The 27,007-nt window shown below is 47.1% G+C and overlaps 1 protein-coding gene across 1 annotated transcript in view; it reads right to left on the bottom strand.

The window, feature by feature from the left end:
• ECM1 (extracellular matrix protein 1) overlaps positions 1-26,762 on the bottom strand; it is a 37,684-nt gene extending 10,922 nt beyond the window's left edge. Inside the window, exons 1-5 of the mRNA XM_078670741.1 lie at positions 26,553-26,762; positions 9,826-10,017; positions 7,341-7,678; positions 3,831-4,331; positions 1,609-1,829 (exon numbers count right to left, since the gene is read on the bottom strand). Of these exons, the coding sequence (XP_078526867.1) occupies positions 1,609-1,829; positions 3,831-4,331; positions 7,341-7,678; positions 9,826-10,017; positions 26,553-26,622 (1,322 nt within the window). The 5' untranslated portion in view covers positions 26,623-26,762. The remainder of the gene's footprint in view (positions 1-1,608; positions 1,830-3,830; positions 4,332-7,340; positions 7,679-9,825; positions 10,018-26,552) is intronic.
• Positions 26,763-27,007: the final 245 nt, after the last annotated feature.

Genomic DNA, 27,007 nt, shown 5'->3' with positions numbered 1-27,007 from the left:
AGCCCTTCTTATTCCATCTTAGATTCCTCCTTTTTTCCTTTCCAAGTCAAGCTTCCTAGGCATCCTATCCTGATACATGCTCCTTCCTCTTTTAATTCCCACACACACTTCTCTCTCGTCCCATTCTTAAACCCATGCTCCTTTCTCCCACCCCTAGACTAGCCTCCTTATCATCCCCATGGCTAAACTCACTCCTTGTTCCTTTCATTTTTAGACAAACGTCCTGCTCATCCCATCTTTAAACACACCTTCTCTCATCTCTTCCTTGCACCCCCCCCCCCCCATCTCCTCACATTTGAAGCAAGATAGCTTCAGATCCCATACTTGGGCATACTCCCTACTTCTCTCATGTATAGACAATCTTTCTTATAATCTCATCCTTACATAGGTTCTCTTTTCCTCTCATTCTCGGGGTGGAGTAACAATAGCCCCCGCAGCTCTCGCGGTGTGAGAGCTCCAGGGACCCCTCTCTGGCACTGTCCACGGGCGGCCTGAGAGCTCCTGACCGGGTCCGTAGAGTGGGGGGCTCCATGCCCTTTGCAGGACCCCCCCCTCAACTTTTGTTATGCCGCTGCATTTTCTGCAAGCTTGTTTCTCACTCCATCCCTAAACATACTGCCTACTGCGCGTATATATATGACCGCATTCTTCTAATCACATACTTAAATACACCCCTTTCTCCTTTCATTCCTATACAAGCTTTCTTCTCATCCCCTCCTTAACCCATCTTCCTACAGCTACTATTCCTACATAAGCTTCCTTTTCACTCCTTCCCTGAACCCATTTTCCTACAGCTGCTATTCCTACACAGGCTTCCTTTCCACCCTTCCTTAAACTATCTCCCTCCTGCTTTCATTCCTACACAAGCTTCCTTTTCATCCCTTCCTTAACCCATCTTCCTACAGCTGTTATTCCTACATAAGCTTCCTTTTCACTCCTTCCCTCAACCCATTTTCCTACAGCTGCTATTCCTACACAGGCTTCTTTTCCACCCTTCCCTTAAACCATCTTCCTACAGCTGTCATTCCTCCACAAGCTTCCTTTTCATCCCTTCCTTAACCCATTTTCCTACAGCTGCTATTCCTACACAGGCTTCCTTTCCACCCTTCCTGAAACTATCCCCCTCCTGCTTTCATTCCTACACAAGCTTCCTTTTCATCCCTTCCTTAACCCATCTTCCTACAGCTACTATTCCTACATAAGCTTCCTTTTCACTCCTTCCCTGAACCCATTTTCCTACAGCTGCTATTCCTACACAGGCTTCCTTTCCACCCTTCCTTAAACTATCTCCCTACTGCTTTCATTCCTACACAAGCTTCCTTTTCATCCCTTCCCTTAAACCATCTTCCTACAGCTGTCATTCCTCCACAAGCTTCCTTTTCATCCCTTCCTTAAACCATCTCCCCACTGCTTTCACTCATACACAAGCTCCCTTCTCAGCTCTTCCTTAACCCATCTACCTACAGCTGTCTTTTCCCCACAAGCTTCCTTTTCATCCCTTCCTTAAACACAACTCTACTCCTCTCCTTTGTAGACAAGCTTTCTTCTAATCGCATTCTTAATCACAACCACTATTGGTGTTCCTAGAAACAGGGCCCAGACACTCACTGTTTGGTCTGCAGTTTTGCGCTTCCACAGATCATGGCCAGGGCTGTGGCGTTGATAAACCCCAGGTCAATAGTCTCGAGTTGCTTGTCGTAGCCAGGATGAGGGGCTCTACTGGCGAAGCAGGCCAACTGGGCAGAGGGCTCCAGTTCTTCACAGCATTCGTAGTGCCTCGTTTTCACCTGCAGTTCTTGTCGACAGAAGTCTAGAAGCACATCTTCCCACTAGAGAGGAGAGAAAGAAAGAAAGCATGTAAACTATGTGAAAGGAAATGGTGCTTGGACTTGGCTGTCGCGGTTTACCGCCTGGTGTTCATTCCAAGATGGCAGCTGCAGTATGCAGAAGTCATATGTTTTGGGTGCTCTAGGATGTCATACTCATTTAGTATATATGCACCATCCTTATTCTCGAGTTATCAGCAGCCTGTTAAACACATTCTCATCCCCTAGAACAGCATCCAGCTTGGAGGCAATGTTTTGTAAGAACTATGAAAGTTGAGTGATACCAGCTTGTTACCTAGGGGCACCAATGAATGTTTATAGGGTGGTAGCTACCTACGTTCACCCTTAAAATAAGGCTAATGACTATTATTAATCAGGGGAGGAGTGATGGCTGTCAATCATACCTGGACAGCCAAACCAAAACCAGGGATGGGGCCTTAAGTAGCATTAATTTAAGGCTGACAACGTCCTCTTCCTTCAGGTAGCGATTGTTATGCCCGCTTTCTCAAACAGTAATCATCAATTATTTCTGCTAACTGCTAAAGATCTCTCCCCTATCAGTGAAAAGCATACTAATTTAGATTAATATCTGATTGTTGTCTAATATCCTTGCCTTTGCTAAAAAAAAATAATAATAATTGTACTAAGTATAACAACTATTTCAGATGTTTAACTCCATTCTATGAGCAATTCCTAATTATGCATAGGTTGGCACATTACAGGGAAGGCATGCACTTTCTGGTTGAGGGGGCTTTTGAGAGGGTATTGCTGTTCACCCCTCCTCAGTACAATATGTGGTCCCCAGAAGAGGCATGTATGCTTATTAGAGACAGAACATACATTAATGAATTCTACTCAATGTTGAAGTTAGCTTTCAAAGTGGGAACTAACAAGTCAGCCTTAATGGGAATGTTGGCTGGTATGCTCTGCAGACCCTGAAAATATTAGGTGGTGTAGCTGGCCTTAATCCCTTATGGGATGTGAATGTTATCTACATTGATGGCCAGTGGTATTCACTATTTACAACTTCCTCCAATCGCTTTTTGTGATTAATTTGTGCAAGTGTTTTCAGGTGCTCAGCAGTATCACTTAATTCTTCAAACCAGAACTTTTTTTATGGCTGTCTACCACATGGTGTCACTGTCTGTTTATTTCAGCAGAGCACATTAGTTTAGTAATTCCATATGCACTAAAACATAATAGTATAGGCACTGAAATTTTGCTGCATTGGCAGGGGCAGTGGATAGTACATGCTGCAGTTGCATCCTAGGAGATACCTTTAGCCCTGGCACTTATTGTTTTAGAAATTAAGGCACTAGTTTGATGTTATGCTATAAGTGACATGGGGCGTGCCCGGACGTAGGTCACTTGCTTGCTGTGCCAAATGATCCAAGCTATACCTCGCTGCTGAGGCCTAACACTGCCAAAACCAGTCCCTCTGCTCACTTCTGAGTGGGTTTTGACTGTAAGTTCTGGTTTTTATGTATGATGAACACGTCATCATACATCTTTAAATGCTCCTTACATTACTTATTATGATCGGATTGTGTAGGGGTGCTCGACATCTTTTCCATTTTAAAGCATGATTCCATCAATATGTCAACATTAGTGATATCATACATGAAGTGCAGTGGTAAGGTGTGTGTGAAATAACTTTTATGACATCATGAATCATCCATGGTGGGAGCTACGGTAAAGTTGCCCCCGTAACGTGTTAATATTTGGTCTATTTAGATTTTATTTGTACACACTTTAGTTCCCATGTCAAAATTAACTAATCCTTGAACAAACTTTTCTGAGAGGGAGTGAAAGATAGAGACGGTAAATGGAAAAACTGAAATTATACATCCACGTTCTCAGTACCATTGAAGTATATATTTGTGTGTAAAATGCTGTGATTTTATGGATGTTAATTTCCTTCCTGCTTGCTTCTTAATTTTGACTGGTGTCAATTGTTCAGGGTAATGTTATAGTAAGCACTCCAACCCCCACGCCTACACTTACCACTGCGTGGGCACAGGTGATGTTCTCATTTTTGCAGCAATTCTTAAGATCGATCTCCATGCGGTTGATCGCTTTGATTTGCCGCTGCAGCCATCCGTACCCAGTCTGGGGGTAGTCCTTGGTGGTGTACTGGGGTCGGAACTTCCTGAGCCGGCAGATGTTCTGGATGCAGCTATCTGAGGGTTCTCCTGGAGGGAAGGACAGCTTGGGCACCTTCACCCTACGGCTGCTTCCAGGTTTTGCTTTGCGGCACTTGCCGGATGCAGAGGCCTGGTCTTCAGAGCAAGGGCTGAGAGATCGGGGGTTGGCTAGCTCTGGGACATCGATACTCTCCCCTTCCAAAGGTTCAGGTGGACTGTCAATCGTAGACTCATAGCCAGAGTCGGGAGCCTCTTTCGCAAAGCAGGCCTCTCTCGCGGACCCTCTCCGTTTACAGCACTGGTGGTGCCTGGTCTTCACAGAGAACTCCTCTTCACAGTACTGGTCCAGGCCATTCTTCCACTAAACATCATATAAGAGAGACACAAAGATATCAAAACCTATTAATAACGCAAGCCAAAAAGGGAACAGCAGAAAGAGAGGGAAAGGTGGTAGGTGAGATAAGAATCAATAGGCAAGTGCCACTAAAAGACTGCTGGGACCCAGTCACATGTTAGGCACACCTCTGAAAGGTCAATAGGCCTGAGGTAGAGTCCGTCACATGACATGTAGACCAGCCGTGTGATCAACCAGGCCCGGTCCTACTTATTGGTTCCCATGCAAGTGCCATGCAACACTCCAGACCTTCTTTAGTTCCAGAGGCTGGTCTGGTAGAACAGAGAGGAGGAATCTAGTCCAGGAAATAATTGTGCACTTGTGCATGGTTGAAGAAGCCTCAAGATTCCCACTCAATCATTATTGATTAAGGCATAGATGCATCAAGATAAAATCCCATCGCAGACTGGGCACTTTTGTGACCGGCATTTTTGCATTTGGGATGCATCACCCCAAATGCAAAAATCGCAATTTTAGAAATCGCAAAGTTGCGATTACTTGCATTTAAGGATTCTCAAATTGAGATTCCTTAAATGCAATGCATTAAAGTTAAAAAAAATAGCGATTTCGCTAATAGGGGTCACAAATTACCATGAAGTTGAACTTCATGGTAATTTGCAAAAAGTTTGAAAAATCCACTAAAGTGCATTTTTCAAAGTTCCATTTTACACACAAACATGCCCTTAGGGCATGTGTGTGCGCAAGATGTACCCATATGCAGATTTCAGGGGTGCAACAGGGTGTCCTTTTGACACCCTGGCACCCTTAAAATTGCAATCTCAATTTGCGATTCTCTAATTGAGAATCGCAAATTGAGATTGTCCTCCCATTCATTCCTATGGGCCTCTAGGCCCATAGGAATGAATGGGGAGGTATTCCCTAATTGCAACTCGCAATTTGCGAGTCGCAATTAAGGAATTTTAAGAAATCGCTATTATTTTAGTGATTTCTTCATGCATAGCATTTTGCAATTCCTTATTAGCGAATCGTTATTTTTCGCTAATAAGGATTAGCAAAATGGGTTCTTAATGCATCTGGGGATAAGACTCCTCTATTCTCACAAGGAGCCGATGAGCATCCGCCATTTGCTGGACAAAGCATATGAGTTCTCACCAGCTTCAGGAGACAGATGGGAAGGGCCCATGTCCTGCAGACTTTCACTAATCGTTGGCCAACACCCAAAAAAGAAAAACCCAAAACAAACCCATCATCCCCCAAAATCCTGGTTTGAAAGGGTAAAGCAATTAAAGTCCAATCACCACAGATCAGTACGCTGTAGCTATGGCAAGGCTTTGGCTAGATCTTTCAGATTTTGCTCATTTCTTAACAATCATTTGGTGAGTATTAGTAATGGAACAGAGTCCCTTGGGGGCATACGAGAGCTTTATAAAAACACTTAACATAACATAACATTCACTGCTCTCAGCCGTCTTTGGCAGGTAATCTGTTGTGTACCCTGGGAAAATAAATATAAAAGTGTCTCCCATGTGGATTTAAATGAAATATGCATGTCCGAAAAAAGCAGTAGCTTCATGGCCCGGATATTTCATAAACAAAGACACCACAATGAAATCGGTGGGGGCTCTGGATTTTTTCACAACGTCACCAGAGTTGCCTTGGCAGCTCACAATGACACATGAACCACTCCTGGTGTCTGATTTTGCAGGCTGCATGTAAATGTGTAAATGTAAATGTGTAGTACTTGTATAGCGCTCGAATCACCGATGAGGCATCTCGGCGCTTGTTCCCATACTGCTGTGGAACCCTTCCTGGCTTCTCCCTGTGAAGTGCCCACCCCTGGGCACCCCCAAGGTGAAGCCAGGCATCCTAGCGCTGTTGAGGCCGTTGTGGAGATTAAGCAAGCTATTGCCCAGAGTTGCAGAGTGGGACCCATGATTAGAATAGGCACCGAGGCGAGAATTATCAGGTCCGAGAAAATTGAGCCCGAGAACCGCCGAGGCGGGAATTGAACCCTGGTCCCGGGCTAGACCGCTGCATCAGGGTCTGCCGCTCTAACCATTGAGCCACACTTCTCCACACTTCTGCATGACTGGGGACCTCGCCCATATCTTCTCGAGTACGCCTCCCCTCCTTAACTTCGCCGCTCCAGGAGAGTCAAGTTCCCCAAAGTAGTAACAAGATTACCTAATTTACAATATTATTAGTTACCCAATAAGTAAATAATAGTACTCACAAAGGACTGTTGTTTAGAAAGTCCTGACTGCCATGCAATTCAGAAATGGCTTAATACTACTTCCTGCGCAAAGCCTCAGATCTTTCATCACAACCACAACCACAATAGTAAGACTATGACACACTGTCCTACTCCGCACCATGACACACACTAATCTGTGTGAAGAGTGGACAGCGTGCTCTATCACAGCAAGTGTGCGGTTCCAAGTGCAGGCACACATCTGTGCCTTAATTCGGTACAATGCATTATTAAAAGACAGACCCGCTGTTTAAACCCAGATCTTTTGACTGGGTGTGAGTGTTTGATTGGTTCGGATGCTCCGTCCATCACCACCCCTTTTTGTACCGCCACGTCTGTAATATAGCATTGTGCAGAGACAAAGTGTTCCATCATTTGCAAGGGGCTGTGCCCCCCATCAATGGAGGACGGGCTCTCTTATGATCCCTTGGCACAAAATGTGACATATATCTGAAGCCCCTTCAATTATACCAAAGTGTCTCAGGGGCACACAAAGTGAGCACAAATACCCATTGTTGAGGGCACTTATTTTATAATTTGGCCCATGGTCAGGAATCACTAATAACCAACTATCCACATCAGAGTCTGGCTGCATAAATATTCACTGCGTACACAGCGGACAGATGGATCTCATTACCAGAGTAGGACATGTCTTCTCATCACTTCCTTCCTACAACAGAACCTGAGGACATAAACACTCACAACTCCATGTACGAAGCTAACAAACTCTACCCACTTCTCAAACATAGCTGACATCCACTCACCACTTCCTGAGCACAGCTGAGCCGATCCTCCAGGTAGCAGCATTGGCTGAAGCCCTCCTCAATATTGGTGATAGCATCACCCTGGCGGCTAAGATGGCTGAACCCAGTCTGCGGCAGGTTGTGGGAACCGTAGTTGGACCGCACTCTTTCGTCCACGCAGATGTTCGCAATGTTGTCACTGCTGGGCTTGCCCGGAGGGAAATCTGGCAGGTTGCCTCTCATCGGGGGAGCAATGTCGGCTGTTGGGCAGGAGTCTTGATCCTCACATTTCGGCGTGGGTTTACGGCCTCTTGGAGAAAACACAGGCTCGCCCATCATAAGGAGCGGAGGCAGTTCAACTAAATAGGAACAAAGCACAGGTAATAATGTAGGTTTGTAAATGAACTACTATATGAGCAGATAACAATAAATAGTACAGTCTGGCAATTTGTGTATAAAAGGCTAAAAAAACACTCAAATCAACAACGTTAAATACCTATCAGAATAACCAAAGCCGTACAGTGAAATAAAGTTGTAATCTAAAACCTTGCCTCCTAAAACAACATGTAAACCATCATGTACGACAGGTGTGGTAAGGACTCTCTCGCTACCCTAAGGCAGAAAAGTCAACAGGCTGTGGTCATCGAGCAATATAGATTCACCCAACTCCAAACATAGCTTTAATCCGAAACATAAAACAAACCATACGTAAATGCACAATCCTAATCATAAGTGTAGCTATATCCTTTACGTTATTCCTGATGATTACCACAAGTTGAACTCTACTGCTCTGATAAAATCAAAATTATAGATCTACTTTTAATCAGTGACACAACTAAAAGGCCATGAAACTCTCCTATTATTGTTGCTTAGCCTGGACACTAATATTGCATTAAAATAAAAAAGAAAATACTTATTTCCTTTAAGGCATAAAAATATTCTCCTTTTTAAAGTAATGATCTTTGACAAGGCTAGCTCATCCTTAATGGCTAGTTCTAGTTATCAGAGTCAAGAAGCCACAATTGTGTGGGAAATTGTCCATAACACTAGAATACTTATACACCATTCATTACACAGTGTAAACGTTACTCTTAATTCTATCCTTAATCCATTAACTTGCCATTACTATAAATAATAGCTCATGGTTGGGTAGTAATGTTTTTTTTCTTAATGTCAACATTTAGCCTAAGACCAAGTGAAAGTCCTTCTTAATCCTAAAGCTAACACTAACCGTTTTCCCAGGAGGTAATTAGTAACATCTTCCAAGTTTCCAAGATACTCTGAAACAGACCTCAAGGTTTGGACACACAAACCTGATTAACCAGGCTAGATTGAACCACACGCCCATGGTGGCAGGACCATCCGGGTACTGGGGAGCCAGCTCTGGAAGACCCATTGCTTAGATATGAGAAATGAATCAAATATGGCAATTATTTCATGAAAAGCTGAAACGGAATCCCTTCGAGAGGCTTCCACAGCTCATCTCTAAACCTTTGGGATAGCAAACTCAACCCCTTAAAATATACACTATGACCCTTTGAACGAAATTCCAACACAACTGGTAAAACCTTGTTTGGGATCTAGCAGTCCAGGAGGCTTCGGTTCCCACGCCTCAGGAAGAGATGGGTTTAGTCATAAACTGCCTTCCAACAGAGACACCTGCACCAGGAAGTGGCTGTTTTGTAAAAAGCCCCCACATTAAAACACAGATAAATAACTTCTTTTGAACCATAACTGTCTAACCTTATGATAGCTAGTAGCGGTCATTTTCACCTCAAGGTATGGCACCAGAATATCGAGGTCTAAATATTGCCCAAGAACAAAATGTGTCTTTAATATAATTTATAAAAGTATTTCCCCTTTGCATGGAATAGAAACGCTATACTGAAAGGAGAGATACTTCTGTAAACAATACTTAAGTGACAATAGTCATGTCAGATGACGTGTTTGTTATCAATATTGTGACATGCAACCCAAGGTAAACTTTTCTCTCTCAGGACAACTAGTAAACTCAGTTCTTAATTCTAAAACATGACCCAGGCGGTACCCAACAGGACCTCTTCCAAACCCTGTCCCATCCGTGGACCCGGTCTGTGAGTTGGATGACCAGAGAGTATCCACCAATAAGAAGACCGTCAGGCATCGACTTCAGTTTACCTGAAGGCCAAGAGGTAGCAGAAATCTCATCAAGCATCTTCTGACCACCAGTGACATCACAGGGTTGACCTCATGTGCCTCAGCATCTATTGGCACTATGATGCTGGATGGAGGACAGCTAAGATCTTTCTTCGGGAATTTAGGGCACTACATTTTTCTATAGCTGCCCTTCTCGTCATGGGTGGTAGAACATGGGTAGAGAACGTGCCGAAAGTACCAACGTTTTGGGGGAGTGGTAGAATCTACTACCGGCTACCCTTTACACCCATGCCCCTAGTAAGTATATCGGGAAACAAAGAAGAGATCCTCAGCTCAATATTCACTGGTCCCAAGGAGAAACGATACATACCTTCTTTCTGAAGAATGTCGTACGGAAGTTCTGGGACCTCCTCCTGCTGGTGCATGATCTCCTCCTGAGCCACGAACGTCTGCTCGTGCGCCGTATCCTCGTGGTGCACTAGCTCCTGCTGGTATGTGATCTCCTGCTGAGGTACAAAACCCCTTCTTAACTCAGTTACATCGAGGTCAGGGTACCGGATACCTGGAAAGAAGAAATTAGATTGGGGTTGGTATAAAGAACTTGGCAAAAATTTGAAAGTATTGGTGGTTAATTATTTCTAACAGACAAGTGCAGGACTGTCATTATGGTGCCCCCCAAAATGGGTTAGGTGGCATCCTAGCAACGGGTGAAGAAGCTATCGTTGTGCAGGTAGGGCTTCTAGCCACTTGTCGCCATGTCACAAGGAACACACATTCCTTTCCAGGGCTTTCACTTAGCTTAGTGCGTCCTGGAAGCTGTATTCTTGGTTCATCACAACCGAACGGACAAGCCCAAAAGCAATGAACGTAAAACCCAGGTTGGGATATGTAGTCCCAATCGATATTGAGTAAGTGAAAGCACAAAGACTACAAATTCTTTATAAAGTTGAGTGTCAAGTTGTTCGGTGTCATTAATCATTTTTTTTAATTTCAAAAACTTCCTCAGTGTTATCCCATTGTATTACTTCAATTTCTCTTTGTCCCATATATTTTTCTCTGCCCCGTGTTATGTTTTTTCGATTCCCCGTATCCATTGTTTCCTCTTACCACTTTTTCCTTTTTTTTAAATTTCTCTAACTGTCCACTGGCATTTTTTTGTTTGCTTTTTTATGTTTTCCCTTTGTTTATTTTCTCTTCCTTAAGAGAGAGTTGGATGTCCTCATGCCACTGCTTTCGCTCACCCATCCTCTTGCCTTCGTCCTCTTCTGCACAGTCTGCCCCTAACAGAGTGTTCTTTTCGAAAGGTTAAAGTAATAAGACTTTTCGATTTGTAATTTTATTAAAGTTTGAAAACTGCCGCATTCGAAGTGCTATATTTCATAGTGACGGAGAAATAGTTTTAACATAATACCGAAGTTGGCGGTGGTCTCATAGCGGAAGTGTGCCCAGTGTAAAATGATGGGCAAAACAGGGTGGACACTTGCACTGGTCAAGTGATAATACTACAGATGTCCCAGCACTGCAGAGAGCCCTTATAGGCCAGTTGGGGTACCCTTGGTTGGGGATTTTTTTTGTTAGTCAGGGTAGAATGATGCTACATTCCCGATTAAAAAGGTCATTGAACCTTACTACCAAAGACTGGATCACTCATGTAAGACCAGCAACTTGTAAATGAGAAGCTAGGGCCCACCTCCCCACCCAGCGGACAGGCCCCTTTTATCGGTTTCTTGATCCGACAGCTGATCAAACCGAAGAGTTCTGACTTCTGACCACAACACTCAAGAAAAAACAACTCTAAAAAAACAAATGTTTTTGTCAATGTTCACTATGGGGAAGGTGTCCCTTGGGACCCCCCCCCCCTTAATATTTTCAAATGGGTTACCACCTCCTTTGAGTTGTTTGTGAAATATTAATATATAGCGACCGGATTTCAGTCACAAAACATTAATAAATCCCATTAACCGCATGCGCGCTAGCGGTTTTCCCGCTGCGCGCTGCGATTCGCAAAACCCCTCGTTACGTGACAAGGTCAGCTCGTCACACGCGCAGCGCAGGTAACGCCCATGACGAGCTGACCTTGTCACGCGCGTCGAAGGGGTTAAGATTAACTATTTGCAAGGGGTGCCACAAACATGCCCCTTCAAAATAGCGAGTTGGTATGTACTTGCACCCCCAAATTGAGATTTGAAAACATATCTAATCGCGATTTGGGTTTTGTACACACCAAAAGGTCATTTTATAGTTATTTTTGAGAATCGGAGCCCAGCCAACAGCAAAATCCCTTCGTACATCTGGCCCCTCGTGCCGTGTAGAATGGCACAGTGACAGTTCACTGCAGTAGCCAATGCAACCGACGAAGGCAGCAGTGGACCCTCGAACTGAAGACTGCAGTGAGGTACCCACTTAGTTGGGCCACACAGTCAAAAACTGCAGTGGTCCATCCTGCCAACAGTGGCTGTGCAGCCGAAGACTGCAACAAGAGCAGGGCCAGACTGGCCGTCGCGGGCAACAGGTGGGGGGCGATTTTTGCAGTGGTGGGGCTGTTTTCGTTACTGGGGTCGGTTTTGCAGCAGTGCTGTTATATCGGGTCCAAGTAACAAAAGCAGCAGGGGGGCTGGTCCGTCAACATTGCCAGGGCTGCTTTGGGTTCCCAGTCCGGCCCTGGCAAGAGTTGGTGGTACACCGAACCAGGGGCGGCTCTAGGCTCATGGCGGCCATGGGCAGGGAGCGTCTGTAGGGGGCCCCGGAAGAGGGGGTCCAGGCGGGGCGGAGCCCCCCGGAGCTCAGGAAGGGGGTCAGGGTGTTTGGAAGTGGAAAAGAGCCGGAGGTCGCCAAATCCCTGCCACTGGGGCCGTCATGCAAATATGTATCCATCCTCAGAGGATTATTATATTAAGGCTATATATTGGTGTGGCGGCCCCTGGTGTTTGGCGGCCCTGTGCAGGTGCACAGCTTGCATATGCCTAAGACCAGCCCTGACCGGACCATGCCACCATACACTGCGGTAGCCCATACCGCAGAGCCAGCTGTGCAAAGGACTGATCCACAGAAAAACTGGGGGGAAAAGTAGTGCAGGAAATTTGGGGTGCATTTGAACACTGTTGTGCATAGAGATGTAAGTTGAAGAGTGTAGTGTGTGGAAAGCTAAGCATGAAGCCTGCGGTGCAGTGAATTCTCCCACAAAACACTGCACCGTGCAGAACAGTCAAAAACACAGTGTAAACCTACAGTGCAGTGCATGCAGTGTAAGTCTACAGTGCAGGAATCCGGTGGGCTGCTATCCCCCTGCTTTTGTGTAGATTTTCTTCCTTGTGCACACACTTGGCTGAGCCCTGCATATTTTTTCTCCCATGGACAAGTTCAAACGCACCCAGGCGGGGTGAGTCACCGCCACAAGACAAGCTTTTAACAAAACAAACAGGGCTCAGATAAAGAGGCAGTGTGTACCTAACGGTGGACACAGCAGTGTGTGTCTACCTGTCAGGCGTACACTTCACAATGTTTAAGTCATGAAACATATTAAAATATATTGCACGTTATTTCCTCAAAGTATACACGCCTCTGTGTAAACAGGCATCTCGTGTGAAGCATCAAACTTTGTATCGCTACCTCACAAGGCAAACGTCAAAGTGCGCTCCACAGCCCGGCCACACAGTTCCCGCCAAATGTAAGGTAAATCCAGTACTTGTATAGCGCACGAATCACCCCCAAAGGGGTATCTCGGCGCTGGGGGCTGTTGGGAAGATTAAGCGAGCTATTGCCCAGAGTCGCATGGTGCTGGGCAGGCCCCTGCCGCCGGAGCTGGGGATCGAACCGTGATCTCCAGCGTCCAGCATCAGTCGCCCTGGCCGCGGGGACCTGTGGGCTGTGCCGTCTTAACGCATGGGCATGCTGGGCAGTTGCCTGTGGGCCCCGAGAGCATAGGGCCCCATGCAGACCAGAATTTAACACTCATTTTCCGTTAAACATTTTTATTCCTGTGAGTGGTTGTGCAGGCAGAACCCAGTTCACTGCTTTTCCCGGGGGCCTATGCTGCTGTTAAGACGGCCCTGCCTGTGGGCAGGGCTGCAAACAGTGGGAGAGGCATTTCTTGGAGCTGAACCAAACATTGGAAATCATTACACCAGATCAGACCTGCAGAGAGCAGTTTTGACTCTTTCCAGGAGGGGCTGTGGCGATCTCACACACCCAGATTGTTGGTCTGTCGGACACAGCTGCTGTCTCTTGACCTGTTGTTATCAATGCTACAAAACATACACAGAGTGGCCTTTATGGCCCCCACCCAGAGGCGCATTCACTCTCACGCGGCCGGACAGGCTTTTTGGGGCACCAGGCATTTTCCTGGTGGGTTGGTGACCTTGGAGACCGGCAGGGGCGGCTATAGGCTCATGGCGGCCCTGGGCATGGAGTGCAGGTAGGGGGCCCCGGAAGAGGGGTTCCGGGCGGAGCGGGAGGCCAGTGAAGAGGGGGGAGTCGGGGTGTTTGGAAGTGGGACAGAGCTGGAGGCCGCCAAATCCCTGCCAGGGGCCGCCACGCAAATATGTATCCATCCTCAGAGGATTATTATATGAAGGATATATATTGGCGTGGCGGCCCTGTGCAGGTGCACAGCTTGCACATGCCTATGGCCGCCACTGAGACCGGCTCTGAAAGCCCCGGGCCACTCCTGGTGCCTCTGTCACTTTCCCCAGATGTCTGAGGTTAATTGCAGCAGCCACGGGCGATACTTCGAGGGGGAAAAAGAGGGAGGGAAGAGGAGAGAAAGCATTCAGAGAGGGAGGAGAGAAGGAGACAGAGAGCATGGATGGAAAGAGAGAGATAGCACGAGGAGACGAGGGGCGTGGGCTGGTTTGAGCATTTTTGCATTTGACTACCTATTTTGGGGGGCGTGGGCTGGTTTGAGCATTTTTGCATTTGACTACCTATTTTGGGGGTGACTTCCTGCTTGGAAGAGTTAAACCAGACACGGGAATGACCAGAAGGTTTGGTTGCTGAAATGTTACGGTCCGCGTACCGAAATGCTAGGTTGAATTCTTTGGTGCCACCATCAGTAGGTACCACAGTGCCCCAAAATGTAATAGATAGATCCTCACTGCCAGGGGATGGGATAATACATTTTCCATTTGCCTGGATAGCAAATATCCATGCACAAGTCCTGCTGAAAGCATACTTAAAAGTGTGACAGGAACATAGCGGCCATTTTGCTTAGCGTAGGCACGTCCATTTTGTTAGTGGTAAGCTTAGGAAAAACATCTTTTGGACAACACTCTTTTTTTAGGTCTTGAACACACGTCAAATTCAGTTGAGGTGCAAATCTTTAAGGAGCCCTGGGGTTGAGCTCTGTGTATATACTTATCAGCTGCTTCCAGAGACAGCGACTTCCTCTTTGGTATTAAGTGACTTAAATAGCAACTTGCCTATATTTGTAACCCTGTGGTCTGCCAGTGTCATCCTGTTTACACCACACAGCATCACTACTGTGTCACCATAACAGACCTCCATGGAAGATTACAAGGAACTCTTCTTAGCGTGGTCTCCTTGCGAGCCAGTTTGAGGTGTATCCTAAACCCCTTCGATGCCCGATGCTGCCTGGGAAATGCTAGAGTCGGGTGGAGATTATAATAATAATAATTTCTATTTGTAAAGCGTGAACATATCACCCCTTAATGTTTCAAGGTGCTGGCGGCTGTCCGGAAGATTGAGTGAGCTACTACCCCAGAGTCACATGATGCTGAGCTGCTGCGGGGGATCCAACCAGGAGCCCTGCACCTTGCGGAGTCAGCCGCTCTGGCCGCTGCGCCACACCTCTCCCTCTAAAAAGATTGGTTGTAGCCACAGATCACCCGAGGCGTGTAAGGCAACCTGCGAAGTAAATGGTGTGCGGAGAGACTATAGTATATCCTTAGTGGGTGAAAAAAGCTTGTGCACTAAACTAGAATAAGAAAGGCTCCTGATCTATATACTTGCTGTGTATTTGACAGTGTGACAATATAGCCACTGCCGTACATGGACTTGTAGTTGTGTGTCACCGGCAAGTGTGTAAAGTTTGCACACAATGGTGTCACTTTGGCTCGGAGAAGGGAATCCATTTCTTCTCCGTGTTGTCCAAGGTTGAGATGTACAAAAGAAGCTCTCCTTTCTGTGAGAGTCTGTATTGTCAGTGATCCAGCTTTATCCATAGGCCTAAGGAGAGGTGGCTACATGTCCTTGGTACATAAGCTAATTTCTTGGAATTATTTCTAGTGTGATACGGGTCACTTAATCTATTCGCAGAACATATGCAAACAAAACAGACTACCCTGTCTACCAAAAGTATTGGTCCACCTTCCTAATGTAAATAGCGCAAACCATCATCTTTCCACCAGTAGTGCCCCGCTGGCTTTATGGATGGAAATCCGACTACTCTTGACAGCCTGTGGAAGTCCTAGCCGTTAGAGTAATGGCATCTCACCACCCCCTACTTATGCTGACAATATGATGTGAACTTTTTTTGTGTCCATCACAGTCAGAGAAAACCTGTCGGAGATTAATGAAACATTGGTATAATGTCCACCACACCCAGTGGGAAAAAAACGCTGGGTGTAAGGGTCATTAATAAATACATACATATTCAGTGAAAAAAACAAAGGTTACAGGGGCGTTATAGTTAGGTTTACATTTTACCCACACAAAACCATAGAAATTCAGCCGTTATAGTTATGTTAAGAAACTCAAACTCATGGCCTAAAGTTACTTAACAGCACAAGTTATGGTTTCTTCAGATAAGTATAACTATGACTGCTAAATTTCTATGTTTTTTGTGTGGTTAAAATGTGAACCTAACTAAAACGTCCCCGTAACCTTTGGTTTTTTTCAGTGAATTGGTTTGGTTTTTTAACGTAAACTAATATATAATTGGATTTGTGTGTACCCGCGGGTCCGCAGAGGATCTGTGTCCCTAGATCTACTAAGGTTTACTTCTTTAACCCCTTCCGCGCTCACGACGAGCTCAGCTCGTCATGAGTTACGGCGCTCGTACGCTGATGACGAGCTGAGCTCGTCATGTAACGCAGCTTTTAGAAAAACGCAGCGCACAGCGGGAAAACCTCTAGCGCGCATGCGGTTAATAACTCTAAAACTACTTAACAGATTTACACTAAATTACTAAAAGGGCTCTCTCTGGACCAACAGCTAGCTTTCTGCCAAATTTGGTGTAAATCTGTTCAGCCTGTAGCCACATCCAAAAACTTGCAAAATCCTCCCCATATACATTGAATGGGAAAAAATCGTTTTGGCACCTTATTTTTCTCAGCCCCCGCTTAGCAAATCACCCCGAACCTTTCCATTCAGAACTAGGCAAAAAAAGCCAATTTTTGGGGGAAATTTCTGGAAGATTCGTCAAACGGAGCTAAAGTTATTAGCAAAACAAAAAACGCTTGTCTATGGGAAAAGTTGATCCTAACTAGAACTACCTACTGATGGCTAGTAGGTAATATAATAATATACATATATTATTTATTTAATTTTTTTTTTTAGAAACTCCTACTTTGAGTGTTTCTTTTTGAAAAACAAAAAAGTTGGTGGATAGCCATCAAAATCGATGCCTGCCATCCACCAAACGTTTGGTACCTACGGAGGAAACGCAGTGACAGCGATTCCTCCAAAGGTACAGAGCTGACTGCTGGCCTAGCAGTGATCTCTAAATATGGTGATCCTCCGTCTCTCAAAATGACGGGCATAATGTCCCTGCCACCCTTACGGACAGAGTAAATGCCACTATATTCTAAATGAGGCCCAAACTCCATTGCACGTTGAGTTCGTAAAATATATGTAGCCGCTGACAGTCATGTAATTGGGTAATTGGAAAGTAGACAACTGTAATGTTGCAGAACTCCAAAGAGCTTAGTGATGCAAATCAGCGTCTTCCAGAGACACTAACGTCCTCTTTGATAACACGTAACTTCAAGAACAGCTTGCCCTAAAACTGTATTTATAACCCGGTGGTCAGCCAATGTCACTCTTTCCGAACCTCACAGTTTCACTTCCTTGCCACCATAACAGACACGCTTGTGAGATTAGGAGAAACTCTTTTCTTAGCATGGTCTCTTTAAAATCCAAATTGTACTGGATCTTAAACCTCTTCTCTGCCCAAAGCTGCCTGTGAGATCCTTGAGTCAGGAGGAGATATGTTGTTACCCAGGATCACGCTGCGTATGTGAGGCAAGCCATGAATTAAATGGTGTGCCGAGATATTTTACTATACGGTGATGCGGCAATTTCTTGACCTATCAAGAAAATAGTTTTACACACAAGGCAAAACCCTTGCAAAACTAGATATGTTTGCATAGCACTATGCTTGACCTTTGCGCACCATGAAAATATGAGCTACTTAAGTGGAGGAGCCTGCTCCTAGAACCGCAGAGCCATGCTCGGGTACTGATGGGCACCAGGATCACTGAAGCCTATACTCAAAGTCAATGACCCTACAATGGGTTTGATGGAAGCGGCCAATCAAATCACCAGAACTTGGTATAAGGAGATAGGAGGGTCCAATGAGCTCTCCAATGGGACATGAGTATTGTGACCACTGGAGGCAGTGCCAGGGTTAGTAAGAGTTTACAATCACTGGATCCTCTACTCTGGGCAGTAGGGATTCATCTGGACTTTCTTGAGCAGGCAGAATCATGACCACCTATGTCTGGAACCTAGGGAATCGGGAGTGATCAAACCTGACTCAGATGGAAGGGAGTTTTGGGGCAAATAATTCTGTTCCCAGGGCAAAGCAGTGGCGAGAAAGGAACAATATAATAAATTAATTAAAAGTATTGAAGTAATTCAACTTGTGTTTGAGGAGAGTAGTGACTTCGCTGCGTGTCTCCTGCCTGTACCCCTCGGGATCATGGTACGCTACCAATGAAAAATAAGCACATTGCTATTAGAAAATAATCTAGCTGAGGACTACTCTTGGTAATTTACAAACATTCAAATTATTACAACATGTATTTGCTCATGTTGAAGGATTTATTTACTTTCACGTGAACATATGCAAATGAGTTACCACTTGCATATACAAACATGTAAACAAGAAACCTCTTGACAAACCAAATAAATATTTCACATGAATTAAATACATCCTCTTTTAGTGTAAGTACAGAAAGACCGTAGTATTTGTATGTTTGAAATTACCACGAGCAGTGTACCTGACAGGTTTACTAAAAGCTACATGCTTATTCTTCTGAGGAGAATGTAGGAGATTACATTTGTTTCAAAGGCAAGAGGTGTGAGACCCACCCTAGACGCACAGTAATTTGGTGCCTGCACCTAGAGCAGTAGATGGCCATGACCACAGGATCCTGTATCCAGGACTTGCGGCACCCTGCCCGATGCGGAGAGGAGACCAGAGCCATTTTATCCTACCCCAAAAGCAGCGGGTGGTGGAGGTCTACAGAGGATGTGATGGGAAGTGGAACCACAGAGACAAGATCCAGTATCCAGACTGGAAGGGAATCCTTCTGAAGACGGAATAGAGACACATAGCCAGAGGAAAACGGCCATCAGGTACTCATCTCGGAGGGTGCCCAGTCTCAGATCTACACGGATACATCTTCACTCGGGCAGACTACAGGTTCTTGGCTCAACCCCAGTGGTCAAACATCCTCAGACTTTGGAGATGCTCACATGTTGGCTGCAAGGCTCGGGGGCCTCACCTTGATTGTGGCACATCCTCAACTCAGGATGATGATGTGCTGGAGGGAAGGCGCTGGACGTCACAGGGTGTCCACATTCAAAGCGGTTGAGATCGCTACAAGTCAATGCATGGAGGGTTTGAGAAAACAATGCAAAACCGAAGGGCTGAAGACGGCTGATAGTCAGAAACAGGTCCTAGGATGCTTGATTCCGGTCCAGGGAAGACATGACTTAGCAGTTTGGGCTGGACTGTTCCCATGAGGCACGGGGTCAAGACTGATTTGTATATGGCCATGTCTGAACTGGGGTGGCGTGGTGAGCAAAATAACGATGGATTAAACCCAGATCTGTGACTGGGGGTGAATGTTTTGCCAATGTGCAACATTCCGTCCATCACCTTGTGTGTTCTGAGAAAACAATGACCAGCCTCCGGAGCCCCTGCTGCCAGCGGGCACACACTGCAAACTACACATGGATCTCCGTCCTAAAGGCGACACTGAAACGGGCCATCGCGAAGCTAAAGATCAATCTTCAGTTTGTAGCAACATCTTCTTTTCTCTCCCCGCAGCACTCTTAACCAGTCTTGCGTTGGGTGAGGCAGCGGTATTGGGTCTTATGATGGCGACACTTGTCAAACCAAACTTCTGATGACAGCACTTGGAGCAGCTGGGCCTGTTGCAAGGTCTCTACACACCAGGCATTACCTCCTCTTTGCTTTCAGGTTGCAGCAGCAATAAGTATTTTTGCTGCGTCTAGGGGTACATTCCCTACTCTTGCCTGGGAGGCAGCGTTGGTCTACTATCTGTGGTCCTCCCTGTCTTTGCACCAGTCTGCAGAACCTCTTTAAGTCACAGGATGACTGCTGATTTGGACAAAAAGGCGAGTTTACATTAAGAAACAGTGCTTGGTGGCCCAAGGCAACAGACCACTCAGATTAAAGATGTTCCCAATCTTTTAGAATCAACCAATGCTTGCAAAATACATCTTCCTTATACAGCTAACTTCCTGGCAACAGGCTCCAGAAGGCGCAGAGTCACTCTGATTTCCTTAGAGGTGTTAGGCATCCCACAATCTACCACAAAACGTGTGTGTGGGAGGTGGGGGGTGGCACAGGAGCGCTTGTAGGTCCAGCATACGAGCTCCAAGATAAATCTCAACAATAAAGGGTATGCAGTTCCAGAGGGGGGAGAAAGACTGATGCTAAACAACCACTAGCCAATCATGGTCTGTTGTCGCGCTCTTGTCGCCAGCAGCTCAGTGCCCAGGAAGTGGGTGATGGGCGGGGAGGCCATCTCCTTTGTGAAGGCGTACAGCAGTGGCCATCTCTTGGCCACCGTGTATTGTTCGGGTGTTGGCCCTCTCCGGCTGATCTGCGGCAACCATCTTCATCCAGGAAAGGTGAACACAAAGGCACCATGTTCTCGTTCAATGAATCCAACCCAGACACATAGGGGCTAATTCACAAAAGAATTTACGAGTACCCGAAGTAGTACTACAGGAGTACGCTTACATACTTCGGCATGAGTTTGTGAATCAGCCGAATAAGTACAACTCCCTGTAAGTTAGTGCAAAAGAGGGCACAATCCTGTCTATTTGTACCAATATAAATATTAGCACAGTATTCTCATTGTAGATGTGTTGGGCACTTCACAAGGACTCTCTCTCGTCCCTTTGTGAATCAGCCCCATGGACAGGACTTTAAAGTGGTTTCTACAGGGGGAGGGCAGCTGAGCAGGAGGCATTACGGCATGAGACACCTTTCTGGCAACTGCTCTGCCATATAGAGAGCCAATGAACCTTAGAGGCTGAATATGCTGGGTGGTGGGGCAGATTTCTAGCTACCACTAAACCCTCCAAAAAACCCTAGTTCCTGACCATTTGGCTAACACTTTCTCCCAGAGGGTGTCACTCTGTTGGTGGGTAGCCTGCAAACCACCTACCGCAAATGTTAGAGGAATCAAAATAGCAAATGTTAGAGGAATCTTAAGAGAGGTTTTTAAGGAACTTATAGAGTTAGTCAGAATGAGAAAATTCGGAGCAGATGGTACATTTGTTCTGTGACAGGGACACACCCCGGATGTGATAAGGCAGAGGGGAATGTAAATCAGAATAAGGAGAGGTGAGGAATAAAATAGAGGGGAAGAGAGGGTGGTAGAGAGGGGAGAGAGAGAGAGAGAGAGAGAAAGAGAGAGAGAAAGAAAGAAAGAGAGAGAAAGAGAGAGAAAGAGAAACAGACAGAGAGAGAGAGAGAGAGAGAGATAGATAGATATCTCGGCAGGTGTGAGCAGGCAGCAGTGACTGTCTCTGTCTACAGATGAGTCATGACTGACATCTGTAGACTGACGGAAGAGGCACCTGTGGACAGACAGCAGTGACTGCCTCTGTCAGCAGCTGGCTGTGACACCTGAGGACAGATGGTAATGACAGGCCCTGAATTGCAATACATCGCAGTGATTGGCCAGTGCAACAGGAGTCACTCAGCGCCTCCCTGACAAGGCCTGGCCAGGCTGAAGCATGACTGCTATTTCTGATGTTTCCATTCAGAGAGGGCGTGGCCTCACTGCTTGACCTCTGACTGTCGCATCAGGGTGGGGTCGAGTTTCATTTGGATGTCAGTCGTCATCGTCTGACGTGGAAACGTGAGCAAAAATGTGATGGATTGGAATGCAGCCCAAAGTAATTAACATCGTCTGAAATGAATGTAACCATTGCATTCCACGGCCTTGTTTATCCTAAGTGAGTCACACAAACTGGCGTGAGTATAAACACTGAGTGAGAGTAGACTGACCGCAATGCCAGCGCCTCAATGTGAGCAGATAGCGCTAACCATAGACCTGCCTCGTGGTCTCTCATACGCATACCTCATCATCCAACACACTGCTAGGCACTGCATTTCAAAACACGTTTTTGGGGGGTGAGGTGGCAGTTTTATATAGCACGAATTCCACCCGAGGGCATTGGAGCGCTTTACACGGGCACCAGTTGTGTTACACAAGGACACATTCATTTTGAGTAGGCACAGGGAGATACAGGGGCAGATTTACTACTTCTGGCGCATCTCCGCTAATCAGCAGGGATGCGCCAGAAGAGTTGCGACGCATCTGCCCACCCGTGCGCCACCACTGATGCGCCGCATTTACAATGCGGCACACCGTGGCGCACTGATGGGCAGATGCGTGTCTCATCCCCCGTCGGAAAGGCGGCGCATTGCTGGAGTTGCGTCGCAAGCGTAACGCAGCTCCAGCAAGGCTCGGGGGTGCCCGATCCCTAACATGCTGTGTCAATCCTCAGGCGCAGGGTTTTGACGCAGCATGGCCTTAAAAGTGACTGCAGGTGCCACTTTTAGGAGGGGTTCGTGCGCCGGACCCCCCCCCCCTGCGCAGGAACACCTACATGTGGCACAGGGCTTCACAACGTGACGCATCTCCCAGATGCGTCAAGTTGTAAATACCCCACAGCATGGCGCCGGCTTTGCGCCGCCGCCGCGTCACAAAAGTGACGCAATAGCAGCATTAAAGAGGCGCAAGGGGCTTGTAAATCTGCCCCCAAGTGATTTGCCCAGAATCACCGGATGTTGAGCCAACGCCGAGACTCGAACCTGGTTCCCTGGCTCCAAAGTCAGCAGCTCTGGCAGTTAGGCCACAACCTCTCCCACGTTAACTGCAGCTCGGTGGTCTCCACTCACAACATGGAACAAGCATTTACAATGCAATGGTTTCGCCTTTGGAAAAGTTAGAGCTATTGGCATTGTAAATGACAAATTTTGTATTTATGTGTTGGTTTTGAAAACAGATAAATAAATGGCATTGTCATTTACATTGCCATTAGCTTAATCTCTTGCAAATGTGAGACCTATTGTACCCTACGGACGAGCTCAGCAGACAGCAATTACTACCACACACACACACCCAGAGCCACACACACACACACACACACACACCCACCCAGAGCCACACACACCCACTCAGAATATTAATATTTGGCTTTTAAGGACTAAAAAGAATGTATTTACCATAACCAGGATTCCGATTTATGTACAAGGTAATGTGAGAATCTGTATTACTTGATCGAAAATCAGGTTCTGAAATGACCAAAGGGGTAAATATTCATACTAATATTCTCCTACAAGCTTCATATCTATTACCATCAAGACCTGTACCTGATATACTGGATAAGACAGGACATAAAACTCTCGCCGTCCGCTAGCCGTCTATCAAAGTGTGTATATTACTCTTGACCAAATGCATGCATTGTTGTCACCAATACCCCGTATTTGCACCTGGCAAATTCTGGTCAGTTCCCTTGTTTTAAAACTTTGCATTAATGAATTGACAGAGCACGCTGTATGTAGTTCTATGGTTCGTGTTTATTTTTGTCCGTATCACTCCGTATACAGTGTAGTGTCGCCTACTCGGTACGCCACCACTTGACATAATACTTGTAAGAAATGTACATTGTTGTTACTGTGTGCCCCTTTTACCTCCGTGTTAATTTTTATTAATTTTTGCATTATGCACTCCGTATACAGTTTTAGTGCCCACTGCTCCGTATGCTTCCAATGCACACAGTACTTGTAAGATATGTCATTGTTGTTACTGTGCTTCCCTTTCACTTCTAACTAACTCTCTCTCAATAATCTCTTGCCTATTCTTGTCCTTATTTCGGCCGATCGAACACTCCATCTTCTCCCTCTCTCGCCGGCCTGTTGTTCCTTCCAGGTCCTCCCCTCCGTCCCCGCATCAACTTCGTCACATACCGCCTTCCTATCAGTGCGCGGCATCCCCGCGACGTCACCCACCCGGAAGGGATATCCCAGCTCCTTTCCTTTCGGCCCGCTGACGAACCGCTGTAACCAAGGTAGTAAGCCTTCACCGTGACAAGCCTCTTCATTCTCTGACCCCTCGCCATACCGGCACGCATTACCCCGATTTTTTCCCGTAGCTACGACTGCACAGTTCCTTCCCGCCGCCGATGCTCCGCCCGGACACGGCCTGAACCGACCCCATTTCTCATAGGTAAGGGTTACTACTCAAGGTTTTCCTTCCTTCTCTCCCACGCACCATGCCAATGGTGCTTCACCCTAACCCCCGTTTCCCCTCCCTTGCCCCACAGGACTCTGCTGACTTGCCTGACGCCGCGGCACCTGAGCCCTTCGAAGCATTATTGAAGCAGGCACCCACGCCCCCCAAAGGTATTATGTGGCATCTCTTCTCGACCCCAGGCTGTTATGAATCACTTCCCTTATTCGGCCTCACAGCAGCCAGCCGCGCCAGTCCACACACACCTGCCTGGTTTTTCACAGGGGGCGGGAGAGGACACGGACGGCGGGAGGGGGCGGGAGGGGGCGGGAGAGGACACGGACGGCGGGAGGGGGCGGGAGAGGACACGGACGGCGGGAGGGGGCGGGAGAGGACACGGACGGCGGGAAACGTGCACAGGACAGCGAGGGGGGGCGGAAAGGCACACGGAGGGGGCGGGAATGGACAGCGCATCTGAAATCACTTTTAGTGAAAGGGGAGGGAACGGGAAAAAACGTAACTCCGCCCAGGGAAAAAATCTCGGGAACGCCCCCGAATCTGGTCCGGCCTTGACGGACAGATCCGGCACCCAATGGCTAGCCTCCATTTATGGAGCTAGCCAATGAGAGCCGGGGGACGTTCCCAAAGTCCTTATGGTCAACATAGGATTTCACCTGCGCTGAAAAGCTGCGCAGAGCGCAGCCTTTCGGCAGGCGAAACCCAAAAACTAACCACAGAGGATCAAAACTGTTGTAAAGCGGCCACTGGAATCTTAAATAAAGTAAAGCAATCTTCATTATTTCAGGTCGAATCACCTCAGGAACACATTGCTCAGAAGTGCCCCACAGGGAAGGTCTCACATCCCCAACTGTCGACATTCTAGAACATTCTTCTCTAGTCAGGAGGGCCGAACCATGGGACGGGTAAAAGGGGGGGGGGGGGGGTCAATGAAGGAAGGAAAATAGAAAATAAGCAGGTGTAAAGGGGGCAAAGTTATGACATAGACAAAATCCTCCCAACCACACAACCTGCACCGTGTAGCATGCAACCCCTGAGGGAAGCGTTTCAGCGCCCCATATAAGCGCTATATAAATGCTGCAATACAATACGATTCAACCACCTGAGTGTGAAACACAGCAGCAAATGCCCACGTGTGAACTGACACTAGTGACAACGCCGAGATAAGGAAAGCATAGAGTCAACGACACGTACAAGGCCGGCAGAACCCGCAGTGAGCAGAATGCAGTGACTGAATTTAACAGTGAGTGTCAGCGGAAAACACACGCAGCTTTGGGTGTGAACGAACAGCAGTGACAACCCTGAGTGTGAGGAGACCCTAGAGACAGCCGGTGACAGCCCTGGGGTGGAAAGGAAGTAAAAAGAGGCCATGAGTGCAAGTAGAAAGCGGGCAATTGCCATTGTGTGGGCAGACGAGTGACTGTCACTGTGGTGAGAGTCGAATCAGAGTAGGCACCCCTGAAAGAACTGAGACCGCACCAAGTAGTGAGGGTACCTGGAGTGGACAGACGGCAGTGACAGTCCTCGAGTGTGCACCCACGTAAAGCACTTAGATTCGGCATAGAGAAAACACACAAGCTCCAGTGAGAGCAGAGACTGATGACAGCCCAAGCAGTGACATCCCTGATTGACAGGGTTGTGACGACCCCTGTGATATGACAGTCAGGGAGACCACCCCACTCTACGTCATCACGGACACAGTTTCCGGTCATGAACCTTTCACCCTCACACAACAGCTTTCAAGTGCGCACATCTCATTTCTTCAGTTGAAGCAAATCCGGACTGTAACTCCCAGAATACACTACGATGTCATGAAAACAGAGGAATGTAAACAGTGACTGCCATGTCATGGAATGAGGTGGACACCCTATGACAGCAGCGCCTACAGTGACTGAGCAGAGGAGCGACAGCCCCGGGGCTGGATAGACAGAGGCGTAGGTAGTGATGGTGCAGCAGGTGCAGTGACACCAGGGCCACAGAACCCTGATAATATATATTTTACTACCCAAACAGCAGGGTCTCCTGTTCATTCCGGTGGGCATCCGGGTAGCAGCGACGATATTAAGGGGCTTACTTGCAAGCCCCTTGCGCCACTTTGGCGTCATTTTTAACATGGGAAAAATGACGCAAAAGTGGCGTAAGGGGCTTGCAAATAAGCCCATAAGTGAGCAGGGGGTCTCTAAACTGACGTTGCTATCACTGAGAGCAGCAGGTGCAGTGACACCGAGGCCCCTGGGTGTGAAGCACCCACTTTATCCCCATTAAAGTATATTTTTCAACTACCGAACCAGAGGACGGGACCCCACCCCCCTTGCTTGCTTTCGGGCCCCTGGCACCGTAGGTGCGCCCCTGAATGAATACCCGCTGAGTAAGAGCACACAGTAGATAAACTCACGTTGTTGTTGAGCCAGGCACACGCAGAGGGTCAGGTGGAAGGCCAGGGCGCGCCCCAGGATGCACTTCATGGTGAGAGGTTCAAGTGCCGTTACTTCTCTGTTCTTCCCTCTTCTCGCCGCTGTGTTACGGGCCGCTTCTCTTCCTCTGACGTCTCTGCTGTCCGTCTCCCTCCTCTGCCCTCTGCTCGCCTCTGTCAGCAGTCTGTTTGTCTGTCAGCCCCCTCCTGAGGGTGCTTTAATAGCAGCAGCACAGGGCTTCCCTGCCAGCAGCTGGACACGCCCCTCGGTGACTCACTGCTGAGCTCACCACTCAACGCGCAGACATGCAACTACTCTGTAACTCTCCTCTAGTGGTGATTACTCCACGCCTGCCGCCGGCTCCGTATTACAATCGACGCTTTTCATTACCACGTCGGCCTGTCGTCCAGCACCCGCAGTAATCCTGGCAGACAAT

The sequence above is a fragment of the Lissotriton helveticus genome, chromosome 12, assembly GCF_964261635.1.
Source record: "Lissotriton helveticus chromosome 12, aLisHel1.1, whole genome shotgun sequence".
Taxonomy (NCBI): Eukaryota; Metazoa; Chordata; class Amphibia; order Caudata; family Salamandridae; genus Lissotriton; species Lissotriton helveticus.
Note: the sequence above shows the minus strand (reverse complement) of the source record. Positions and strands in the feature narration are given on the sequence as shown.